The 23,064-nt window shown below is 34.5% G+C and overlaps 1 protein-coding gene across 2 annotated transcripts; it reads right to left on the reverse strand.

Annotated features, from left to right (window-relative positions):
- Window positions 1–15,172: 15,172 nt before the first annotated feature.
- LOC133301001 (BTB/POZ domain-containing protein At2g30600) lies at window positions 15,173–22,033 on the reverse strand. Of its 2 annotated transcripts, none has more exons than XM_061500597.1 (12): window positions 20,935–22,033; window positions 20,485–20,808; window positions 19,607–19,834; window positions 19,120–19,281; window positions 18,460–18,672; window positions 18,323–18,370; window positions 18,169–18,227; window positions 16,952–17,084; window positions 16,776–16,850; window positions 16,613–16,693; window positions 15,984–16,052; window positions 15,173–15,617 (listed from the first exon to the last, which is right to left on the reverse strand). In XM_061500597.1, the coding sequence occupies exons 1-12, from the start codon at window positions 21,724–21,726 to the stop codon at window positions 15,399–15,401; spliced, it is 2,403 nt and encodes an 800-aa protein (XP_061356581.1). In that variant the 5' UTR covers window positions 21,727–22,033; the 3' UTR covers window positions 15,173–15,398. The 2 variants fall into 2 exon arrangements, with proteins under 2 accessions (XP_061356581.1, XP_061356580.1); XM_061500596.1 differs by having other exon boundaries at window positions 15,175–15,617; window positions 16,776–16,856; window positions 20,935–22,030.
- Window positions 22,034–23,064: the final 1,031 nt, after the last annotated feature.

Consider the following 23,064-nt stretch of genomic DNA (forward strand, 5'->3'; position numbering starts at 1 on the left):
ATAGAACTATTCATTAGCTACGCGTAAGTTCAAACTGCGCTCAATTTGAAACTCCGTAGCTCAAGTTATGAATTTTTGAAGAAAACGGTGTCGAATTTCACAAGGCCCGGCGTTGATAGCACCAGAACACTGACTTCCCACTATCTTATGGCACTATCAGCGCCAACAGCGCCAGCCCACTGTTTGGTTGCGCCAATAGCACCACAGGTCTGGATATTACACTCTACTTCAGTATTTCACCCATAACTTGAGTTATACTTATCTGATTGACGTAATCTTGGTCTCATTGAAAAGCTAAGAAAAAGATATATAACTTCCAAGAAGATCAAATGATCCAAATCTATCATATAGGATATGAAAAATGAATAACAAGACATGATATCCTTATATTTACATTGATTCCCAACCTAAATGTCTTTTTCACCTAATTGGCATTGTATAACTACTACAATACCTAATCCTTATCATTCTAAGGTTCACATGTTATCAAAATAGGCTTGAAAGCCCTTTCATCATCCATTAGCATATAATTACCCCAGATTAACTATACAATTCAAAATGATAAATATAACACCACATTTCCTCAATGTACCAATATATCAATTACATCATGCTCTTCAAGAGTATACATGCCAAAAAACATGATCAAAGCCATTGCCTATATACATCATGACAAATGCTACTACAATGATCATGGACTAAGTCCTCCAAAGATACATCATATGACCTCAAAATGCACATATACATGTAATCCTAGATGGCATGCAATCCCAAGATGATAGGATATCAGCATACGATAACTAGCTCAAGTACGGCCACTTGCCACTAAAGGGTCTTGCAACATCTGTACCTGAAAGGGGGTCCCCACAATACGAGATGAGATACGAATATACCTCAGTAAACCAGGGATCCTTGGAGCCTTTCTTCACCCCCGTTGTTCACTCATAGTATAATAGCAATAACAATAAATAATGCAATAAATACATATCCATGTTGTAACGCCCCAATTTAATAATCGGATTGTTAACTACATACGGTCACGCTATGCGCATCTAGCTAAGTTAAAGTAGCGGAAGACTCAATAAAATTTCTAATTACTTGATGTAACTTTGTTGTATAACTTTTTCTTTTCAATTAACTTCTACTATTAATTATAATTATTTGTATAGTCCCATACTTGTCCAAATTCCAAATTAAATTCCAAGTGATCATAATCAATGACCAATCACTATCTGGGTATGATAATTTATATCATTCTGTAAAAAGTTTAACGGACAGCATAACAGCTGTAAATCGGACTATACCAGAGATTAGATCCCAATGTTTTAACTTGTTCCTGAAATACAGAAAAGTCTAACCAATATGTGTGTGTGTGTGTGAAAATGGCTCCGCCAATACAGAATCAAACTACTTGACTTGATAAAACACACACAGGAAAACGCATGCCTCTCAAAATGATTATCAACTATATGATGATATACTTCATGCACGAAAAAAACATGTCTACACAGACATTCAAAATAGCTAAGTGCCCACTCCTCTAAAGTCCTCTATCCTCACTGAACTGGTCCTTTGCCCTTTGAGACATCTCTTGCTGCTGATGTACCTATAATTTAAATTACAGCCCTACGACGGGGTGAGAAATGAATCCCAATAAGACTCTGGGATTATGGAGTAGACTCCACCCAAGAGTTCACTTTTTGCATGAAAGATCATATATAAAGCATAATACAGCATGTAATTTTATTAGTATATCCTACTTATTATATATCACTGACTATATCTCACTGACTGTTTCGGAAGCCTTTATACTCCCCTACATCTCATTGTTTTATATTAAGGAAGATGTATACTTCCCTGATTTATGATAATACAGAAGATTATACTCCCCTGCTTTTTGTAATACGGAAGATTATACTTCCCTGCTTCTGTAATACGGAAGATTTATACTTCCCTGTATTATGGTAATACAGAAGATTATACTTCCCTGCTTTTGTAATACGGAAGATTTATACTTCCCTGCTTTTTTATAATTTAATATTAATTTATTATATAACTAAAAACACATTTCTACGTCTTGATTACTCAATCACCTTTCTACGTCTTGATTTCTTAATAATCTTAATGTTACGGAAGATTTATACTTTCGTTATCCATCTTTATATTTTTACTACGGAAGATATGTACTTTCGCTAACCTTCTTTCTACTTACCTACGTACGTTATATCACATCACAATAACAATGTACATAAATTAAACACACCATCAATGTATCTGTCTATATGAATGCACATGTATGCATATATACTAAATATCTCATTGTCAATCATATATACAATTTAACCATCATCCTTAATGGACTTTGGTGGAACAACAAAGACGGGGGAAAACTCCTAACCAAGAACTTACCTGTCAGTGCTTTTGTATCATGCTTACTTGATATACAAGTAATTTTTGCAAAATTCACAGAATCCTAACTTGGAATCACTGTATTACCTGCTACACATTACAATACTTGTTTACTAACTATATTTGATAATTTCATGCCATTCCACAAGTTATACTTAAATACCCACAACTTGACCTACATTTACATAATATAAAACCTACTTAATCATATTACCAATTGAAGGTTCATCATACTAATTTTACTTGAAACATAATTCAATTTCATTTATAAATTTCATCATTAAACAACTTGATTTTTAACCCAATAAACCACTAAGTGGCCGAACCTTATATGTCCCATTAACTCACATTTTTCAAGCTTAATATTTGTAACTTTAAGTGCCATTACACATTAATACAAACCAATAACATCAAACATCATTTAATTATACAAAATAGTTCATAAAGCTGAATTTCCACAGCATGAACACTTTGTACTATAAAATACACGAAAAATCCATTTTAAATCCAATTACCCTGAAATTTGTATATGTTAAACTAGACAAGTGTGCCTTTAATTTTCAACACTCAATTTGAAGTTCTAAAAATCCAGATATAATTTTTTGCAAACAGGACAGATTTGAGGTCTATATGTTCCACAAATTTATACCACTTTCAAAACTAACTCAATAAACTCCATACCTATTAAATACCATGAATACACATCAAAACATTACATATACACATGATTTAACATCATCCATGTTCAGCCATGTTCAAGAGAAAATCCTAAAATCATAGCTTGAAAACTAACCATTTAAACTTGAGTATCTTGACACCAATGAACTCCCAATCACCTAGAGATCCTTCTTCAAGCTTCAAAACATGAAAACACTCATCTTTAGACCCATAAATAGTACATAGGTCACAGCCTTCATGAAAAAAATCAAGAGATTGAAGGCTTCAAAGAAGAAACTAAAACCATAGATAGGTTCCTAAGATTTCAAGGAAGATTTTTTGTGAGATAGTCTTGATGTTTTTGTAAGGTTTTCTATGAGAAATGAGCTCTCAAAGATCTTTAATAGTGGCTGGTCATGGAGGAGAAAATATGACAGAAATTTCGTGGTCTTTGAAGAAGAAACAAGAAGAAAACATTTAAAGACACTTTAAAGATATTTTTGTTGGACAAGTGGCCTCAAACTCGAGAGGAGGGATGAATTGAGTTTTAAAAATATTTTCGCAAAATGCCTCACTTTCTTTCTTGAAAAATCTATTCTTGAATTAATATGATTTATACACTAGCAAGACTAAGAGAAAAGAAATCAATACAAGTGAATAGTATGCAAAGTGTAAATTTAAATAAGCTCAAGTAATCAAATAATGCTAATGTAACAAGATAAAGGGTTAGAGAGATTGCAAACACTATATATCCTGGTTCGGTCACCACCACCGTGACCTACGTCCAGATTGAAGCCACCCGTTCAACTTTCCACTAATGATCAAGCTTCAAGGATGCTTGACAAACCACTACAACCTTCAAGACTTTTGGTTCTTGAAACCCTTACACTTCCACTCACTTTCTAAGGCTATAAGCAACCTTTACAGTAGGGTCTCACTACCCTCAACTCAAATAAACAGAATGAGAGTGTTTAGAAATGAATTTGTACTCTTAAAGTACATATTATACAAGTTGAAGCTTATGGGTATTTATCAATAACACAAGAATAGAGCTCAAAGGAGTTTTATGATCAAAATGAGTAAGAACAAGCAATGAATGAGTTTAATTCAAAGAGAATGATCAAAGATGATTGCAAAATCAATGGAACAGTAAAACTTTGCTTGCTGGTTCATAATAGATGAGTTTATATAGGTGTTGGAACGAAAGTAGTCGTTTATAGCTATTACACTGCTTATTGTCCAGTAAGTATTCGAATACTTTTCGTGAAGTATTTGAATACTTCATCTGGTATTCGAATACTTTGTTCTCAGCACAAGTATTCGAATACCGTCAAGAAAGTATTCGAATACTTTCTTGACAGAACATCAATAATGCAGTTTTATGAGTTGTAATGCATTTCTTTTTGTCTCTAATCACTCTTAATGTATTTCCTTGACTTGTAGAACATGTTTTGAAATATGTCAAGGGTCTTTTTCATAATGATTAAAGCTTTCAAGTGATTGATGACATGGATAATGCATGCATAGAGTTAAATATCCTTTGAGCTCATTTATGCATCATTAATTTTACATTTAGATCTAAGCTCTCAAGAGCATGTTTCAATCTTGATCTTGTGTGTTGAATGTTTTGCTCTTATTGTCTTGTTTGAATTGCTTCCTTGGACTTTTGATTGTTGCGAGTTGTATTATCTTTGACGTCGCTTCTATGCTTGTTTGTTATCATCAAAACTCTTGTATAAATGAACTCTTCATTTTAAGCGCATTGGTTTCACAATTTTAGCCACTTTATTTGACTTTCTTTGATTTCTAACCAATTAAATTGCATAAGTTACTAACCAATCTTCCTTCCCTTAAGTGTAGGTTGGCCAATGAGTCTTTTTGAAGAGGAAAAATATAGCACCCTTCACAGTCAAAATAGTTGACAATAAACTAGTTCAGTGTTTAAATGAATTGAACACTTGTTCAAGGAAACGGTGACTGCCATTTTTAGAACTTGAGAAGAAAAGGACAGCTTGAGAACTTCATCTTCTAGCCATTTTTAGATCAAGCTTATTTCACAAAACTTGTAGCCCTTGATCTCGTGATCAAAACCCTTCTATTCTTTCTTCTTAGAGAGCTTTATATCTTGAGATAGTCCCCTCTAAAGGTGACTGCCCATGTTCATGTTTTATAGGAAATCAAGTGTTCTTCAAGGATCAAAGCTTGGAAAGTGTTGGTGAGGTGTTTAGGAAGCTATAAAAGGTAAAAGGCCAAAACTTTGATGGTTTAAAATGGATTGTTGAAGTGGTTTATAACTGATTATGGTTATGTGTAAACATGATCTTAAGATGTTATTTTAAGTGGTTTAATGTTCTTTGGTGATGGTTTGTTGGTTTGTTGGTTTGAAGTTAAAGGAAGCAAGATTGAGTTGTTAAGAAGTGCACAAAACCTACTGGAGTGTAATCTGGATTCTATTTTGTGAAATTCATAATTGGAGTTGTAGGGCTCCAAATTGAATGTGGTTTGTACCAAATTAAAGTTACACAAGTCTATTATAATATATTAAAATATTAGAGGAATCAAATCATAATTGTAGAAATGTAAATTGCTAAAATATGAATTGCAAAAGTGTAAATTGCTGCAATATAAATTGCAAAAATATAAAGTGCAAAATTATAAATTGTTGAAATGAAAATTGCTGAAATAAATAATAAAAATAAATTGGAACGCGGTATCCTATCGGGATCGGCTAGGGGAAGAAAAAGAAGAGTAAAATAAATAATAAAATAACACTTCAATTGGAGTTTATATTTTAGAAGAAAGAAAGAAATAGTCCACACCCTTAGTATTACTTTTACTTTCCTTATTATCAAGTTTTCTCACTTTGAAATTTCTTTCTTTTTCTCTCCATATTTCTTAGTAGAGTTTTCTCTAAATTTTCTAAAACATTTCACTCCTTGATTTCTCTCAATTTTCAAACAATGGCAAATGGTTCATCAAGTCTCTATTTATATAAAAAAATATTACTATGTCAATGGTAAAATTAATATGCCAATAGTAAAATATTATTTACCTAATAATTATTAAAGAAAACATTCTCATGTGGAATATCTTGGAATTTTGTCTCTGATAATTTGTTGTTGATTTTTATATTTTTGGAGTGTAGTTTATAATAATTTATGATTGATTTATATATTTTGGAGTGTTGTTTATAATAACTTTGTGATTGATTGATTATTATTATTATTATTATTATTATAGGATTTTACATTTTAACTAACTCAAATTAGGAGGTTTATTTGTCCATAATTCCGTGGAAATTTTAAATCCAATAACAAATAAGGGAGCTTTGTTAATAGAGTTGTTTTGGCTTAAAACACTTTTCCAAGGCCTAATTTAATTGATATGCATCTAACTTTATTCAAGATGGTCCCATTCATCACCCCATTTTTATGGAGTGTCTATAACTCCTCGTATTTCTAAATATATATTTATATGTGATGATGTTGATTAAAAGGGTAGGATTAGTGAAATCTTGAAATTAGGGTTGAAATATGTAAAAAGGGCAAAATGGTAATTTACCAAACACGTATTCCTAGGCATGAAAAAAATTGAGTAGAAGGTCCTAAATGATAAAAATAAGGTCAAAAATGGATTCAGGACAAAAAATTGAGTGGATAGGCAAGTTTCAAAAAATTTGATGAATAGTGATTTTCCCGGTGTAAAATACTGCGGTATAATTGTACCGATAAGCGTGAAATTTTGATCAGTATTTTTAAAAAACAAAAATATGATGCGAACGAGAAAAATGCGTAGGTTATGAATTTGTGGTTTAAATTAGGTGATTCATTAAGTTAATTCGCATGTGGGACCCACCTAAGGATTTAAGTGACTAAGTGAACCCCTTCCATTTGAAAAATCTGATCTTCTCTCTCCTCATTCTTCTTCCCCATTGTGACTTCCCACCATTAATAGGGCAAGAGAGCTTTTGCTCTACAACCTTGTTTTCTAGCCACTTTTAGGAAAAACTTGTTGAGATATTCAAGTGTGATGAGTCCCACATTGGTTGGTAATGAGCTAAGTGAAGAGTATATAAGTGAAAGGACCTATGAACTCAATGCCTTAAGATTTTGGGTTGAGACATGGTGTTAGATTCACTTGCTACGGTTGGTGTAGCCTTAGCTCATTGGTGGTGGCCCCCCGCCACGGGCTTCCCCTGGACCCGCTTGACATTGGAATTTGAGGGAACGAATTTCCCGACAGTGGTATCAGAGCCGGATTGGGCTCGAGCTAGCCTGGTGATTGGCTAGGAGGTGGGTCGAGTACTTTGCGCTTCGGGTACTCGGTTGAGGGGGAGCATACTAATGGTGGGTTTCACACTTGAGGGGGAGATTGTTGAGATATTCAAGTGTGATGAGTCTCACATTGGTTGGTAATGAGCTAAGTGAAGAGTATATAAGTGAAAGGACCTATGAACCCAATGCCTTAAGATTTTGGGTTGAGACATGGTGTTAGATTCACTTGCTACGGTTGGTGTAGCCTTAGCTCATTGGTGGTGGCCCCCCGCCACGGGCTTCCCCTGGACCCGCTTGACATTGGAGTTTGAGGGAACGAATTTCCCGAAAAAACTTCCAACTACAAAGTTGTTCCCCACACTCTTGTGTATGACTTCCATGTAGAGTGCATCTTGTGGGGAGCATTGTGGAGGGAGAAAACCCCATTGAACAACCACGAAATTTGTGAGGTTTTGGATAATTTTTGGAGCTTTTAGGGTTGAATCATTGCTTGGAGATCATCCCCTTGGATCCTTGGAAGCTATTGGTGGTAAGAATTCTCACTCTCATTGAGTTTTCATGAAGATCATAAAATGGTGAGGGTTTGTGAAGTTGTGAGTTGAGTGATGATAGTTAGGAGCTTTAAATGGTATGTCTCCTTGTGTGCTCCACTACACCTAGTGGAAAGTTGTGGTTGGATTTTGTGCCTTTGGACATTGTGTGAATATGTATGTTCATGCATTATTGCATGATTGTGTGACATGCTTGGAGCATGTTGTGTGAAATTTTGTGATCTCTGGCCAGTAGATGTGTGTTGGTTTGGACTTCCGCTGGAGATATCCTTTGGGGATTCCGGTCGGGTTTTACCGTGGGGCCGACTCTGGGAGCGGTACCAGGATGATCCAAACGTAGGACTTCCGCTGGATAGGGCTCGTGAGGAGTTCCAGTTGGGTTTTGCCATGGGGTCGTCTCATCCATGGGAGAGGCACCAGGAAGCTTCCCGGGAGTTATATGATGGGGTCCTTGAACGGAATCCGTATGTGGATGTTCTTGGATTTGTACCCAGTTGTTGTGATTTTGTATGTTATGCATTTTACATGATGTTATTTGTTGCACATTGAGTGAGCCATGGTTGTGGAGTGATCCTCTAGTACCCTTGGTTTACTGAGATATATTTGTATATCTCACCCCGCGTTTGGGGACATTATTTCAGGCTATAGTGAGCATGGAGGAGCTTCGGGCAAGAGGCCCTCTTAGTGGATGAGTTGAGGATGATGTGCATATGGAGAGCATGGCATTTTGGAGGAGCATATTTGATGCACATAGCATTACATTTAGCATTTTGGACTTAGATCATGAACATATTGCATGTTGAGGTTTCCATGCTTTTGTGGTGTTCATGGTTATATTCTAAGTCTTTTGTATTTGGTTTAGATTTCATGCCTATTGTGTATATTGGTATTTTGGTGAGCATGGGACTTGTCCATGGCCACACATTATGTTTAAAGGCATTTAAAGACTTATGAAGTAAAATGAGCCATATGATGTGTAAATGGCAAAGGATATTGTGAATTATTGTAAATGATGCATTGATTAATGAATATGCATGATGGAAGAGCCTAGAGCCTACTTTAGTACTTGTGGTAAGATGTCTAATGAGTATTAAGGTGTTAAGAGTGTATTACATGACCCAAATAGTGCATTAAAAGCTGTCAAAATGTGATTCTGCAGTTAAGGAATCGATTCCCTCTTGAAAGGAATCGATTCCCAACATCACAGTGGCTTAATTCTGCGTTCTCTGCTTCAAGGAATCGATTCCTTTTGGGAGGGAATCGATTCCTCAAAATAGGGAGTCAAATTTTAGCTTATGTGTGTTACTATAGCTGCTGGGAATCGATTCCTTGAGGTTGGGAATCGATTCCAACTGTGCACAATTTTGAAAAAGTGTTATTTTACAACCTAAAGTGATGGTATTGCTTAGAGGGGTGATAATAAATGCTTCCGCGAGTTTTGCACTTACGATTAGTGTTGTTTTTAATTGATTACGGAAATGGTTAATATTTAATGTTTAAGGATTTAATAAAAGAAAAAGTTTATCCGTAATTTTATTAACTTAATTACTGTGATTGTAACTGCGCTTAATACCATATGCAATGATAAGGTCACCGGTACGTAACGGGCTGTTACAGTGTCTAAGCACAAGTCTTGTGCCTTAAGATGCCATGTTGATTACATAAATCTTAAAATTGATTATTACAAAATTTTAGGCCATTATCTATCCTAAGAACTTTTACCTTCTTTTTTGTCTTAGTTTCAACAAGGGCTTTCTATTCTTGAAAATAGTCAAAAGCTCGATCTTTTTGTTTTAAAAAATGGGTCCAAACTCTCGTTGAATTAGAATCAACACTGAGAGGAAGTAATGGCAGTCTGATAAGGAACTAAAGTTATTGGGCGAACCCCACAGATCATAATGTATATAGTCAAGGGTCCCTTTAGATAAATCTTTTCACTTTTCAAAACTTAACTTGTGAGGCTTTCCTAAAATTCAATTTTCACAAAAATCAAGAGGTTTAAAGCCTTTAAAACTTAGGATTCCCTGCTTATACAGCTCCTTCAAGCCTTTATTATTGATGTGCCCTAACCTTTTGTGCCAAATGAGAGACTCGTCAAGCTTCTTAGAAGCCACATAGGATTTTGGCCCAACGGCCTTACCTTCGAGAATTATACAATCCATTTTCTAAGACCCCTTTCATGGCCACCAGGGAATCTTCCACCACTTTAAGAGTTCTTTTTTCACTTTTGAAAATGTAGCCATTAGAGACTAACATCCCTAAGGATATTAGACTTCTTCTCGGTCTCACATCCCTTAGGACTTTTAAAGTCTCATCCCTCATTCTAAATCTAACAGGATCCTATACCTGTAACTTGGCAAGTATGATCATTTCCTATAAGAATTTCCACTTTCAATTGACTTGAAATCAACAAGTCAATCCTAGAATCCAATCCATAACCCACTCTTCATCATGAGAAGGAGGGGTGAAAGTGGACTGGGTTGGGCAGCTTGCCTCCAAAAGCCCAAGCCTATGTCAAATTTTCAATTTGACCTGGCCCGAGCCTAGTAGAGTCTAACTGTTAGCCTGACTTTACCCGTTTATAAAAAAAAACAAATGGCCTGCCTTGACCCGTTAGCTTGTTAATTTTTAACTTCCAAGCAAAACCTTGAACCAACTACACAAAATACTCAAACTTTGTTGCTAAAACAAAAATTACAATTTTAACGTCCCAACAGAACCATGAATCACAACAAAACTCATAACAATCTGCATTTAAGTTATTTTCAAAAGCAAAATGTTCAAACTAAATAACATATATTTCATCATATCCAACAAACAAATCTATACTATGTAAATTAAAATAACTATATGAATCCAATAAACACATCATGATGTTTGTAGTAGCCAAAAACTTCATTTCATATTCTCCCCTACAAATACAATTCCAAGATTACATAAGTTGGCAAACAAATTGTAAATGTAGAAAACAAATTGTTAATAGATTCATATAGGCAATCTCACATGCTGAGATGTTGGTTCCTCCTACATAAAAAATAAAGTCAAATTTCTATTAAAATTTAATCGAATATAATGAAATTATAAAATAATTTCAATTGATTAAATTTATATTTTTTGTTTTTTCTTCAAGTCATACCTATTACTTAGCCAATCTCCGTCGTATATTCTTGGATGATATCTTCAGCCAAGCTAAAACGGTAGGCATCAATAACTCTTCCTCCAGCACTAATTGTTGTTTCTGATGGTACTCTAGAGATTGATACAAATTTCATGTCACTCTCAAAGATAGTATTGGTGAGGGAATAAACCTAAGTCCTTCCACCACCTACTTAGCTCACATGCACCAACTGAACTATCACCATTTGGTACTACTATGAATAATATAATTTTATTTAACTTAAAATAAATAATATGATAGGTCGACCTGTAGGCTTATAGGACCGACATGTTAAAAAAAAGTCTATCATCTACTTTCTAAATAGGCTTCTTTCAGAGCCCGAGCCTGTTCAATTTGACTATAAGTAATAGGCCAAGCCCGACCTGATATAGGCTAGGCCGAAGGCCCCTATAGGCCCGCTCAGCCCACTTTCACCCCTAATGAGAAGCATATTAACAACTCAAGCTCCTAAGACCACGGTCAAGTAGGTCAAGGGAACTCCATGACAGGGGACCACCACCAATTAGTTAAACTACTCCAATTGTAATAAGTGGGTCCGACTGTAACGCCTGGCAACTTGCAAGGATCAACGACTGTCCCCACACACTAACACGAGACTTTTCAGCGTGCTTTGTCCTCACTCGCACACTTCCTGGGAAAACTTCCCAGGAGGTCACCCATCCCTGAATTGCTCCAAGTCAAGCACGCTTAACTGTGGAGTTCTTCCGATCCACGCTACCAAAAAGTAGATGCATCTTGTTAGTATAGGTAGTATCAATTAATTCTTATAAGCCATTCCCAACTGTACCGTCCCATACCAGCACAGTCTCTGGAATCCCTCTCTTTCGGGTGTTGATTCGATTCATTCATGTACCCCCGTCCCTAGAAGCCTGCCAGGAGCCGCTCCTTGTCCGTGCCCTTGCGCACCGCCGATCACTCCCCGCCCTCGTCAGCGCCCGGGATGTTACACCGACAATATATCTCAACTCAAAACCTTAAAGCATTGAGTTCATGGGTCTTCCTACTTATATAGACTTCATTTAACCCATTATTAACCAATGTGGGACTTTATCATACTTGAATATGTCAACACCATTAATTAATTTATAGATATTTTTAATATTTTCAACATATTTCATTTTATGATTTTCATGAATACCTTTGATTTTGTTGATAGTATTAAAACCCAATCAACAAACATTCGTCTAAAAAATATAAAACAACTGTTTAAGTCTATGGTTAAAGGTGTGTAAAAGAACCAAAAAAATCGAACTGAACTATGAACCGAATTGAATTGCACTTAAAATGATTTTTTAAAACTAGTTCATAAACCGAATTTTTTTTTTTTTTTCTTTTTCTCTTCCTTTTTTATTTCTTTTATTTCTCTATTTTCCTTATTTATTTATTTATTTATTTAGTGGCTTCTCTTATTTTTATCTTTATTACTTTCTTTTTTCTTTTTTCTTTTTTCTTTTCTTTTCAGAATAGGTTCATCCCAAACTGATTCCGAACCAAACCAAACCATTTTCAAACTGAATTGAATCAGTTTAGGGTAAAAAAAAATTTGGTTCTTTGAACCAAATTGGTTTAAAAAAATTAGGTCCAGTTTTTAAAAAAATTCAATTCAATTCGACTCATGTCCACCAATGTTGTACTGTACATTTGTCTATTAATGCAGTATTACTGTATTATTATATTATAAAACATACCTAAAATTTATCTGTTACAATGGATATACCTTCGTTCATTAACAAAAGAATTGAAAGAGGATGAGCGTTTTAGTATTTCCGTATTATTCTGCACTAGATAGTATTTTCACTTTATTATAGTAATATATGTGAGACTTAGATGAGAATAACCATAAAAGTGGATAAAGTGAAAAAAGTCAATTACATTTTTTTTTTAAATTTAGTAAATGATATATTGAGTCTTCAGTACTATAGGAGTATGGAAAATATTTTCCCTATTTAGGCTCGCAAGTTTGCTTGTATTTTGGGCCAATCAATTTAGCCTGTTACTTACAAGGAGCAGGCCCAAAAGACTACAATTAACTTGTTTGCAAATCATATTCCTAACTATGGTCTCCTATGAATGAAATGTAAAAAAAAAAAAAAAAAAAAAAAAAAAAACAAATTTTTATGACTTCTTTTTTTTAAAATTAAAACTACTTTTACGTTTAGATGGAATATATAAAAATTAATTTTAAATAAAAAAATTTATTTACATGTTAAAATTTATAAGCACTTTTTATATATAAAACTAAGGACTTTATGTTTATCATGTGACATAATCTAATTCCATTTTCCTACACACACATCAAAGAGGTGGAGTCATATTTTTTTCTTCTCTTTCATCATTTCACTTTCTCTCTATTTTATTGTGTTAGTAGGAAAATCAAGTTGGGTTATGTAACATAATAATCATAAAACCCTAAAACTAAAGGTTCGCTTTGTCTGCAGTTACTGCAGATAAGTTATCTGCAGTAAGCCCAATACGACGTCGTTTTGGGAGGGAAATCACAGTGTTTTTGTAATTTTAATTTATTTCAGGATTATAATAGTCTTTATATTTATAATTTTTAAGATTTCAAAACCAAAACGACGTTGTTTTGGAATAAATGCAGATAACTTATCTGCATTAACTGCAGAAATATTTTTTCCTAAAACTAATAAAAAGGATATGTCAAGTTGGTGGCAACAAAGCACCCACACGCAGGTTTTTGAAAAAATTGCGTGTCGGACACGTGTCCGACACGTTCTGACACGCGGTCAATATTTTGTGACACGCGGTCAACGCTTCGACACGTTCCACGTTCCGACACATTTTTTCGACACGCAATCAACTTTTTCCGAAACGCAATCAACCATCCGACACGTTTTTTTTTTAGATCTTAATTTTATTTTATTAACTAAATATAAAAAAAAATTATAAATTAATTTTTTTCTGTTCTGAAATTTGGCATGAAAAATTAAAAAGGTACGAAAAATTATTTTTGTTTATATTTATGTTGTGAAATTTAAATATTTGATTGGTTATATGACTTATTATGGATTGTTATATGTATTAAATATAGATTATATTATATATATTAAAATATTATTTAATATCAAAACGTATCCCAACGTGTCAAAAAATGACATTTTTTAAAATTAACGTGTTTGCGTGTCGTGTCGTATCTCGTGTCAGTGCATCGTAAGATGGTGGTAATGGAATAGAATGGTTAGAGTAGAGTTAGGATAAAATTTAATTTTTAAAACAAATTTATTTTTCCCTTCTACTTTTTTCATAAGCAGAAATCCTAACTTCTAAAAAAATATTATTTTTAACTTTTTTTTAAATTCTATTTTTAAAAAAAAAAAATTACTATCCAAACTCATAAAATGACTAAAAAATCTTTAAAAAAAACAGCATTTTTTAGAAGAAAAAAGCCCATCCAAGTATTAAGGTCGCGTTTAGGATCCCCATTTTATTAGGTTCAAATTAAACAAAACAACAAATTTATCTAATTAGATATTTTATATTATTAATTTTTTGATGATTTTATGCATTAAGTAATAAATAAATAATATAATACCAAATTAGGTTTAAATTTGACACAATCCTCACATGAATTACAATTTTTAATTTAAAAAAATAATTATCTTCCATTTAAAAAAAATAAAATCTGTTGATAAATGAAAAATATTTAAAAACCCACAAAAAATAGCAGCAACCACAGCCATGGTTGATTCCAGTATTATTAAAATCGAATTTCATCAATTATATATATAATTATTTCATAAGCTGTTTTACGACCAAGCATACATCTAAAGAAACCAAGTTCGAGCTTGGTAGTTATATTAGTATTACAACCATACATTTAAAGATACTAAGTTCGACATTCAGCACACGCAATCATCCAACATTTTGCACCAAAAATTCAAAACCAGATCAGCTTCAAATCTGATACTGGTTTGATACCGGTCAAATCCGATTTATGAGTCTGATCCAATTTTAACAACCATGATTAATTCCATTACAGATAATTTCATTCTATCAGGAGCATATATGAAATCAAAAAAGCAAAAATTCTCAGTTTAACCTCCGCCGCTCTCTATTAAAAAAGAAAAGCATGCAAAAAAAATCAATTTCATTATTTTATTTTTCCTTTAAATGATACAATAATAATAACATTTGAACATTAAAATTTGAACCATCATTTTCTCTCAGCAAAACAGCATGACCTTTATCCATAACATTATTCAAATAAATTAGTCTATAAGCAAACCATAATAATGCACATGACGGAGCTGGATTCTTAGGAAAGTGTGGTATGGGCATGCCTATTATTATTACCAAACCAAAAGCATTTTAGAGGAAGTAGCCATATAGTTCCAGGTAACAAATGCAAAAGTTCCATGGGTTGGTGGCATCAGTAGTGGGTCCCGAGAGAACAACCCGGAAATACCTAAAGGGAAGCAAAGCATTGGGGCCAATTATAGGCCAAGATGCAAACTGACTAGGTTTGCATACTGTCTTATCATTTTCATGGACTCTCAACTTCGTCCAGCTCTTCCCGTCCAGTGAGCCCTGAAAATATCACATTAGTTAACCCTTTCCATATACATGAGACTGAATCCTCTAATGTATTATTTAATATAACCATATCATATGAGCCTCGAATAGTGGTACTGAAAGATCACTAGTTTGAATCTGGGAAATAGCATATTTGCAAATATGCAAGAGTAAAGTTGATCACCGTTAATTTGATAATAAATGGTTATTATCCTTTCAGATGACATGGTCATGTTAAATAACACATAAAAATATCTACCCTTATACATGCACAGTTACACACCCAGATACGTATATATACATACTCGAATAGAAGAGAAACACCACTCCTAGATCCTAGATAAGATGACAGAAACCATTCCCAGAACAAAGATTGTGTACCTGAATATTCCAAAATCTCGGGAAGGCCTTGGAACCGTCCTGCCTCAGAGTATAGTAGTTGCACATAAGCTGCATCCAATGATTTTCCTTTTTGAATCAGAATGCTGATTCCATACAACCAGTAATCATATACTCATATTGAGGCGCAATTCTACTTCAATTACTACCTTTGTTAAATGAGGTTGGAGGGTGGCAATAAAATCTTCAAACAAATAGTCTTACTATGCAGTCACGTGTAATTTTGTTGTTTTTCTAAAACTAAATATATAGCCGACCCCACATTGCAGGAAAAAGATTTTTTTTTATTGTTATTGTTATTGTCAAGGGAAGCGAACCGGAGCAGTGGTAAAGCTGTTCTCTCATGACTGAAATGTCATGGGTTCGAATCCAGAAAACGGCCTCTTTGCAATTATGCAAGAGTAAGGCTGCGTACAAGAATTTACCTCCACCTCACACTCGCTAGTCGGGTTTAACGGAGAGTGGTTTTTTTTTTTTATTGTTATTGTCATCTACAACATTCTCTCTCTCTCTCTCTCTCTCTCATCTACTTGCTTAAAGTGCATGATAAAAAGCATGCCAACGAACTACTACAAAATACGTCAAACGTACACATTCAGCATATTGTATACCTGATGATCTTGGCCAAGATCAACCATCCACCAGGTACAATTATGTCCATTTTCCAATCGAGGCCCAGCAAAACATGTTCCCTGTAATAGTCAAATGAAGTTTAATTACCATCCAATAAATTAAGAGTTCAATAGGAAATTACAGTTATAAAATTCAGTATACCTGGTAGGTTCTTGAGACCAAAACCTTGGGATCCGTGTATCTTGAGTTGGGACTGCTGGCTGTAATGGTAATTTTCTTTGGCTGCCACACATAATTTTTATGAAGAGATTGACCATCCATTAGCATCAAAATTCCTAAAAAAAAAGTGAAAGGGGAAAAATAAAGCAGAAATCTACCTCTGCTAAAAGAGGATTAACCCACGGGTGTTCACCATAGGATGTTCCAGCAAAGTACAGAACTCCATGGTCATCCCCATCACAAATGTACTGGAGCTCCCTGTAACTAGAACGTCTATGTTGGAATCTAATACTGCAAAGAAAGCCAAAGTAAGTTAACTCCTGTTGGACATGTGACGAAACTTTTTCTTTTTTTTTGAGAGAGAGAGAGAAATGAGAGGGAAAAGAAGAGGGCATCAGGGGAGGAAATAATAGGGAGAACAAACATAATAAATCAATAAAAATAATCTAAAAACATAAACTGAGAACAAAAAGCACATTGCAATCCTTTAAAGGCAAACCAACAACTCCTAATATGCCTAACTTGGTAGCAACTAAGCCCAATTCTGAATAGAACTCCTAATTTATTTAGTAAACCCTAAAGCAGCCAAGCAACTATTAAGTACCTAATGATATATGCTGAATCCATATAAGGCAGCCTAGTGCTATAAAGCACCCGCTGTACCCAAGGTCTATAATAGGCAGCCTTATCTTGCATTTGGATGCAAGAGGCTGATTATCCATATAAATGATATATTTCCACAACTCTAATATTCCTTTCCCATACGCAATATTCCTACTTCAAAATCCAGCAGCATGTTAGTTTTAATATCCGGAAGTACAAATATAATTCTTGATAGGATCTTTGAATAAAAAAATTTGTGACCTAATAAATGCGCCCTCTCTAGCAGTGTTTCAATTCTCGATAGGATCTTTAAATACAAAAATAGTGACCTAATAAGCAAATGCAAGTAGTGTCTGCACTAGAATATTTCCCCTCACAATGCACCCTAAAACTGTTACCCGGAGGCAGAAAATAAGGATAGTGTGTGTAGCTTGATCAAGAAAGAGATAGAGAGAGAGAGAAAATGTTTGAGTCATCAAATAGAGTAAGTAATCAAGTTTTCGTATGGAACTTGAAAAATAATGCCCTATATACATCCAAATGAGGATCATCCCCATAATATTATTGAAAAAGAATGAGAATAACCCGAAACTAATGAATCAGAATTCATAATACAGTAAAAAAAAGGATTACAGATTATTTTCACAACCAAATAAGCCATTGCTATCCATTACAGATACACTCTAAATTGTGAAAAATTACTCAAGTGCAAAGCATGACTTAATGCCCCCAGTGAAGAAGCTAGGGAGACAAACTAAGATGAAGAACTTACTTCTCTTCATTTCCAAGCCTTGCCAGTCCACATTTAACAAAATTGATAGCCTCATTAACCTGTAACAAATAAAATAACAGAACAATTACTCAGACAACATTTACAAAATCACATTACACTTTTTGCCTGAATTGAAATAAGACAGAAAACGTACAAGATTTTGGAAAACAGGAATATGACAGCCAATGTTGCTATTCTGCAACTGCACAGTAATTACAATGGTATAGTTAGAATAAGCAAATCCTATTCCTGTAAACTGCCCATAAGTGTCTGAGTGCAGAGCATACAAACCTTCTCAAGTAAGGAAAATTGTAGTAGTGGAAATCGCACAAACGGCAACAAGTTATAAACTAACTGAAGCCTCTCACCAAAAAGGAGTTCAGGTTTTGAATTTATCATCAACTGATCCACCATTTCCCACCCAAACAATCCTTTTGCCTTCATGCCAAACATTAGGATTGCATTAAGAACTTTCTCTTCAGATGTTACTGTCAGATCTGGATGCTGCAAAATCCAAATATAGATTGAGAAATAAACAGTCAAATGAGATAATATTACAAGAAGACCTACTATAGACAATTTGTTGATATATAGTAAATTATATAAACTAATATCGAGGGGATTTTTAGCTTTGGCTTTTAGCTCTATAGAAATTTAGACTTTCAGATGTGTGAAAAAATATCTGCAGTTCTCAGATCAAGCAACTCAGGTCCCGTCCACATTGCAGGTGAAGAATTCACTAAAATCCTGCTTTTAACTTAAACGATATATATCTCCATATAATATAACAAAATCCATTATAGTTTATGCCCCCTTCCCCACAAAACTTTTTTGCTTTACATTTAAGCCAATGGATATGCAGGCCTCTTTAGAAGATCTTGTGTTAAGCAGTTTTATTCCTTGGATTTATCATCAAATTCAACAAACTGAGTAACTTGGAGAGAGACACACCTTAATGATATTGATGAAAGATGTCTCATCTAACAAAACAAAGTCAGTGCTCGCACTGATACAATAGTCAAAGTTCAAGGAAATTCTCCTCTGCAATGTTTCTTTAATAAGTCTACATGATGGGATTGAAGAAACCACTTGGAGGAGTGGACATACTGAGTCCTGCAACAAAGTTCAACAGTTAGCTTCAAAAGGGACGGCATTATTAGTTGCCAAAATTGTCTGCTTCCTCCTCCATTAAATTTGTGTATAATAGAAAAACTCTGTTGTATGACCTTCACCCAATAGAAGAACTTCATCCCTGCATATAATATGTAGACGATCTTAGAATTGGTTATTATAAAATGGATCTCTTCTTTTGTTTTCATAAGTCCAACACTGCAACTCTCTTCTCCGATCAGTTAATTCAAGTGGCACCCACAGGACAAATGATTCTATCTTCCTAGTAAGTACTGATTTCTGTTGTGAGTTAAGTTTACCAAACTACCTCTGAGAGGCATTCTAAAAGCATTTTGCAGCATTCTTGGTGAAGAGACGTTACTCCAAATTGATCAGCCAATAAAAGAAGTTGGAGCAACAAAGCACCAGAATCTATAATTCCATCATTCAATTGCCCTTCATATAAAAAGTCAAGCATAGCCTTGAAAGCTTCTGGCGGCACATCCCTTAAAGTAATCTCTGAAGACGTGCTTTCACTCATTCCATTTGTGAACATCTGGCAAAATAACAAGATCTTTAACTAACAGCTTACAAAAATACACAACCATCACTTAAAAATATATTACCAAACATCAAATGAGTATTACTTGCATAAAGAGAAATTTAAGTCACATACAGATAAGGTAAATACTTGTTTCTGGACAATATGCTGACTTGCATTGCAATGACACAAGTAGTAAATATTGGAATTTGAAATTTACAATGGTATTGAGGCACTAATTGATCAACATCACACAAGTCACAGGATTAAATCTGTAACAGGGCATGCTGAATACATCATCTCAATGCTAAACATGACAATTGTTCTGTTAACCTGACCAAATTTCCTAGTTGTTCCTTAGACCTTAGGATGCAAAGTTGTAAACAACGTATAACTTAGATATTTCAGGCCCTGCCCATTCTAGAAGTAATTTTAGGATATTTAGAAGCATAATTTCAAGGTTTTGTTGGATATATAGTCCATCACTTTTGAACTGAACTCCCATATAATTTAGCTCATCTAAACTAATACTTCCTCCATAAAAGTAGAAGCTTAATGCTTAGGTGCATAAATCTTCCTTGTTACCAATCATCAAAAACCACCACCCAAAGGGAGGGGTAGGCAGCTTACATTAAATCAGATAAAAGACTGTGACATTGGCTCACCTTGGCAAAGGGGATACTCCACAAGCTGAGAACAATTTTATGTGCATGTGCAACAAGGCCATAACTATCAATGTAGATGTTTACATCACTGTACTGGCCCGTCAATTTCAATTGTCTCAGTCTCTGAATGCTGACAGGAAGTGAGGGCAGGGTTGAACAATGAGGTCGGATAGACGGATATGTTAACTCCACATTCTTGTCCTTATCAAACAACTTATTATCTAGCTTGAACCGTTCCATAATCTCTTCACATTGCTTCACCAGTGGCATCACTTCAAACTGTAAACTTAAATCCCTCAAAGACCCAAGTTGTTCCTGTGGAATCTACATGATACAAAAACACAACACAAACTACCTTGAGAATATAAATATCTAATACAACAACAAAACAACAAATCATTTAGTGAAAAAGAAAAGCAAACATTAATATGAACAGAAATTGAGCCGTACCCGGGTCCAACCAGTGTAGATATAGTGAAGCAGTGCATGGAGAACAAGATAAGACACTGTGGGTAGTGTGATGACAAAGGACGAGGAGCAGAAAGTGAAGTTTCCAGAAGAAGCTAAAATTGCCTTGTGAGCAGGAACAGGTCTTTCTTCTATACCAACAATAAATAACATATCAGATAACTCCCAACTCTCGAGAAAATTCCTAAGCCCCCATTTGTCATAATCCATCTCTTTATCTCCCAAATCAGCAGCAGCAGCAGCAGCATCCTCAACTTGATAATCACCAAAAACCACATGCTTCCACAAGGGAACATGAGCGTGTGTTAATGACAAGACATTAACATTCCTATACCTAACATGTTTATCCCAGCTACTGAGCCCAATATACAGAACATTACATTTGGGATGAGAATCCAACCACTGAAACACAACATCATGAAAAGGGTATTTCCCATTACCTATACTAATCAACCCATCGTAGATACTAACCCAATAACTCTGAAAAGAGGAAGAACAGCAAAGTCCAACACCTGCCACGTCAACAACGGTTTTCCCATTCACCTCAATTCTAAGTCTTCGATTCCTGTGACTCCCCAATATGATTGTGTAATGAGGACTGCTATCTCTTTTATAATGGTACCCTTGGCTTCCCACATTCTCTCGAAAAACCAGCGTCACATCGTTGCACGCAAACGCTTCAAAAGCCACGCAACCACGACCTGCTTCTCTGAACTTCAAATCCTCTCGCCACGCGCACTCAAATGGCGGCACAGTCACGAACTTCTCCATCATCTTTTATTCTCTAACCTGTGAGAAAGTGTGTGTGTGTCTGAGTTTGCGTGTTATTTAAATTTATTTAAATAGTCAATAACACAGATGATCATTTACGAAAAAATATCACTATCACAAAGACAAAATAGATAACCAGAAGCAGTTACTAGAAGATTTTCGAGTTGAGCTCAAATGATGAATAGAAGATAGACATAGAACTAGAAAGGGAATAATAATAATAATAATAATAATAATAGGGCTAATGGATCTGAAACCTAGGCCACATCCTTATCCAAGAAAGTAGAGAAGAGAATTATGAAATATCTATGCTGAGTAAGATCCTCGTAAGGAAGATAAAATGATTTGGAAGAGACAAGGAAATGAATCGAAAACAGCTAAGGTTGTCATCTTGTGCGTATCTTTGATTGATTGGACACTTGGTGGGACCATCCTCGTCAGCTAATCGCAAGGACCACACTTTCAAAAAAAAATATTGATGTTTGTAAAATTAACGTTACCTTATCGATATATTTATGAGTCAATCGGTGTTTCCTTCCATGGATCTTTGATTTGGTGGGTGGTGGCACTGTAAGCGTCACCTTGAGTTGTTCTGGATCTTTCCCTGTCTTTGTACTCACACACACACCACCCACCAAAACAAAATTCTTTTTTTTTTTTTTCTTAAACTTATGCTTGAAGATTGGGTTACCCTAGTCTTTTATTATTATTTAACATTATTGCTTACCTTTTATTATCAATTGTATTTAACTTTATCCAATATTGTTAGATAAAAAAAATGAGTTAAATTAAAAATGAGTTAAATTCCGTAAAGAACTTTGGTATACACCACTATAAAAGCTAGCTCGAAAGGTGGGAGTGCTCAAGGCCTTATAAACTCCACATGCACATACAACTAATGTGGGATTATATATCTCAACACGCTCCCTCACACAAGAGCCCATTAGACTTGAAGAGTGGACAATGCAACAGACCCAACCTACTTGTACTAAGAAACGCCACAAGAGAAAGTAGGAGGGCGACGAGAGTAGGCACCAAAAACAAGTCCAGGGGACACCAATTTGAATTTATCGAAAAAAAAAGTAGGCACCAAAAAAAATAGATAAAATATCTTATCTCTTCTAACATATAAACCTGAATGTAATTTATGTTAAGAGGGAAAAAAATTAAGGTTATATTTGAATATTGTTTTTAAAAATAATTTTTTGATTTTCAGAACAAAAATATTCGTTTGATAAAATAGGTTTTGTAAGAAAAAAAATTAAAAATTATAACTATTTTTTTTGCTTATTAGAATCAAATTTATAAAATATGTTTGGGATGTTTTTGTTTTATTTTTTG

Source organism: Gastrolobium bilobum, unplaced genomic scaffold (assembly GCF_033153095.1).
Source record: "Gastrolobium bilobum isolate Gb01-03AN ecotype WA unplaced genomic scaffold, APGP_CSIRO_Gbil_v1 utg26659, whole genome shotgun sequence".
In the NCBI taxonomy this organism is placed as follows: domain Eukaryota; kingdom Viridiplantae; phylum Streptophyta; class Magnoliopsida; order Fabales; family Fabaceae; genus Gastrolobium; species Gastrolobium bilobum.

Bases quoted from the DNA above. Each gene is read 5' to 3' on its own strand.
- LOC133301001 (XM_061500596.1), bottom strand. From the start codon at position 21,726: ATGATGGAGAAGTTCGTGACTGTGCCGCCATTTGAGTGCGCGTGGCGA. The intron at 19,835-20,484 runs GTGAGCCAATGT...TTATTTTGCCAG, and splicing joins GGAGTATCCCCTTTGCCAAG to ATGTTCACAAATGGAATGAG. The intron at 19,282-19,606 runs GTAGTTTGGTAA...ACTTTGTTGCAG, and splicing joins TTTTAGAATGCCTCTCAGAG to GACTCAGTATGTCCACTCCT.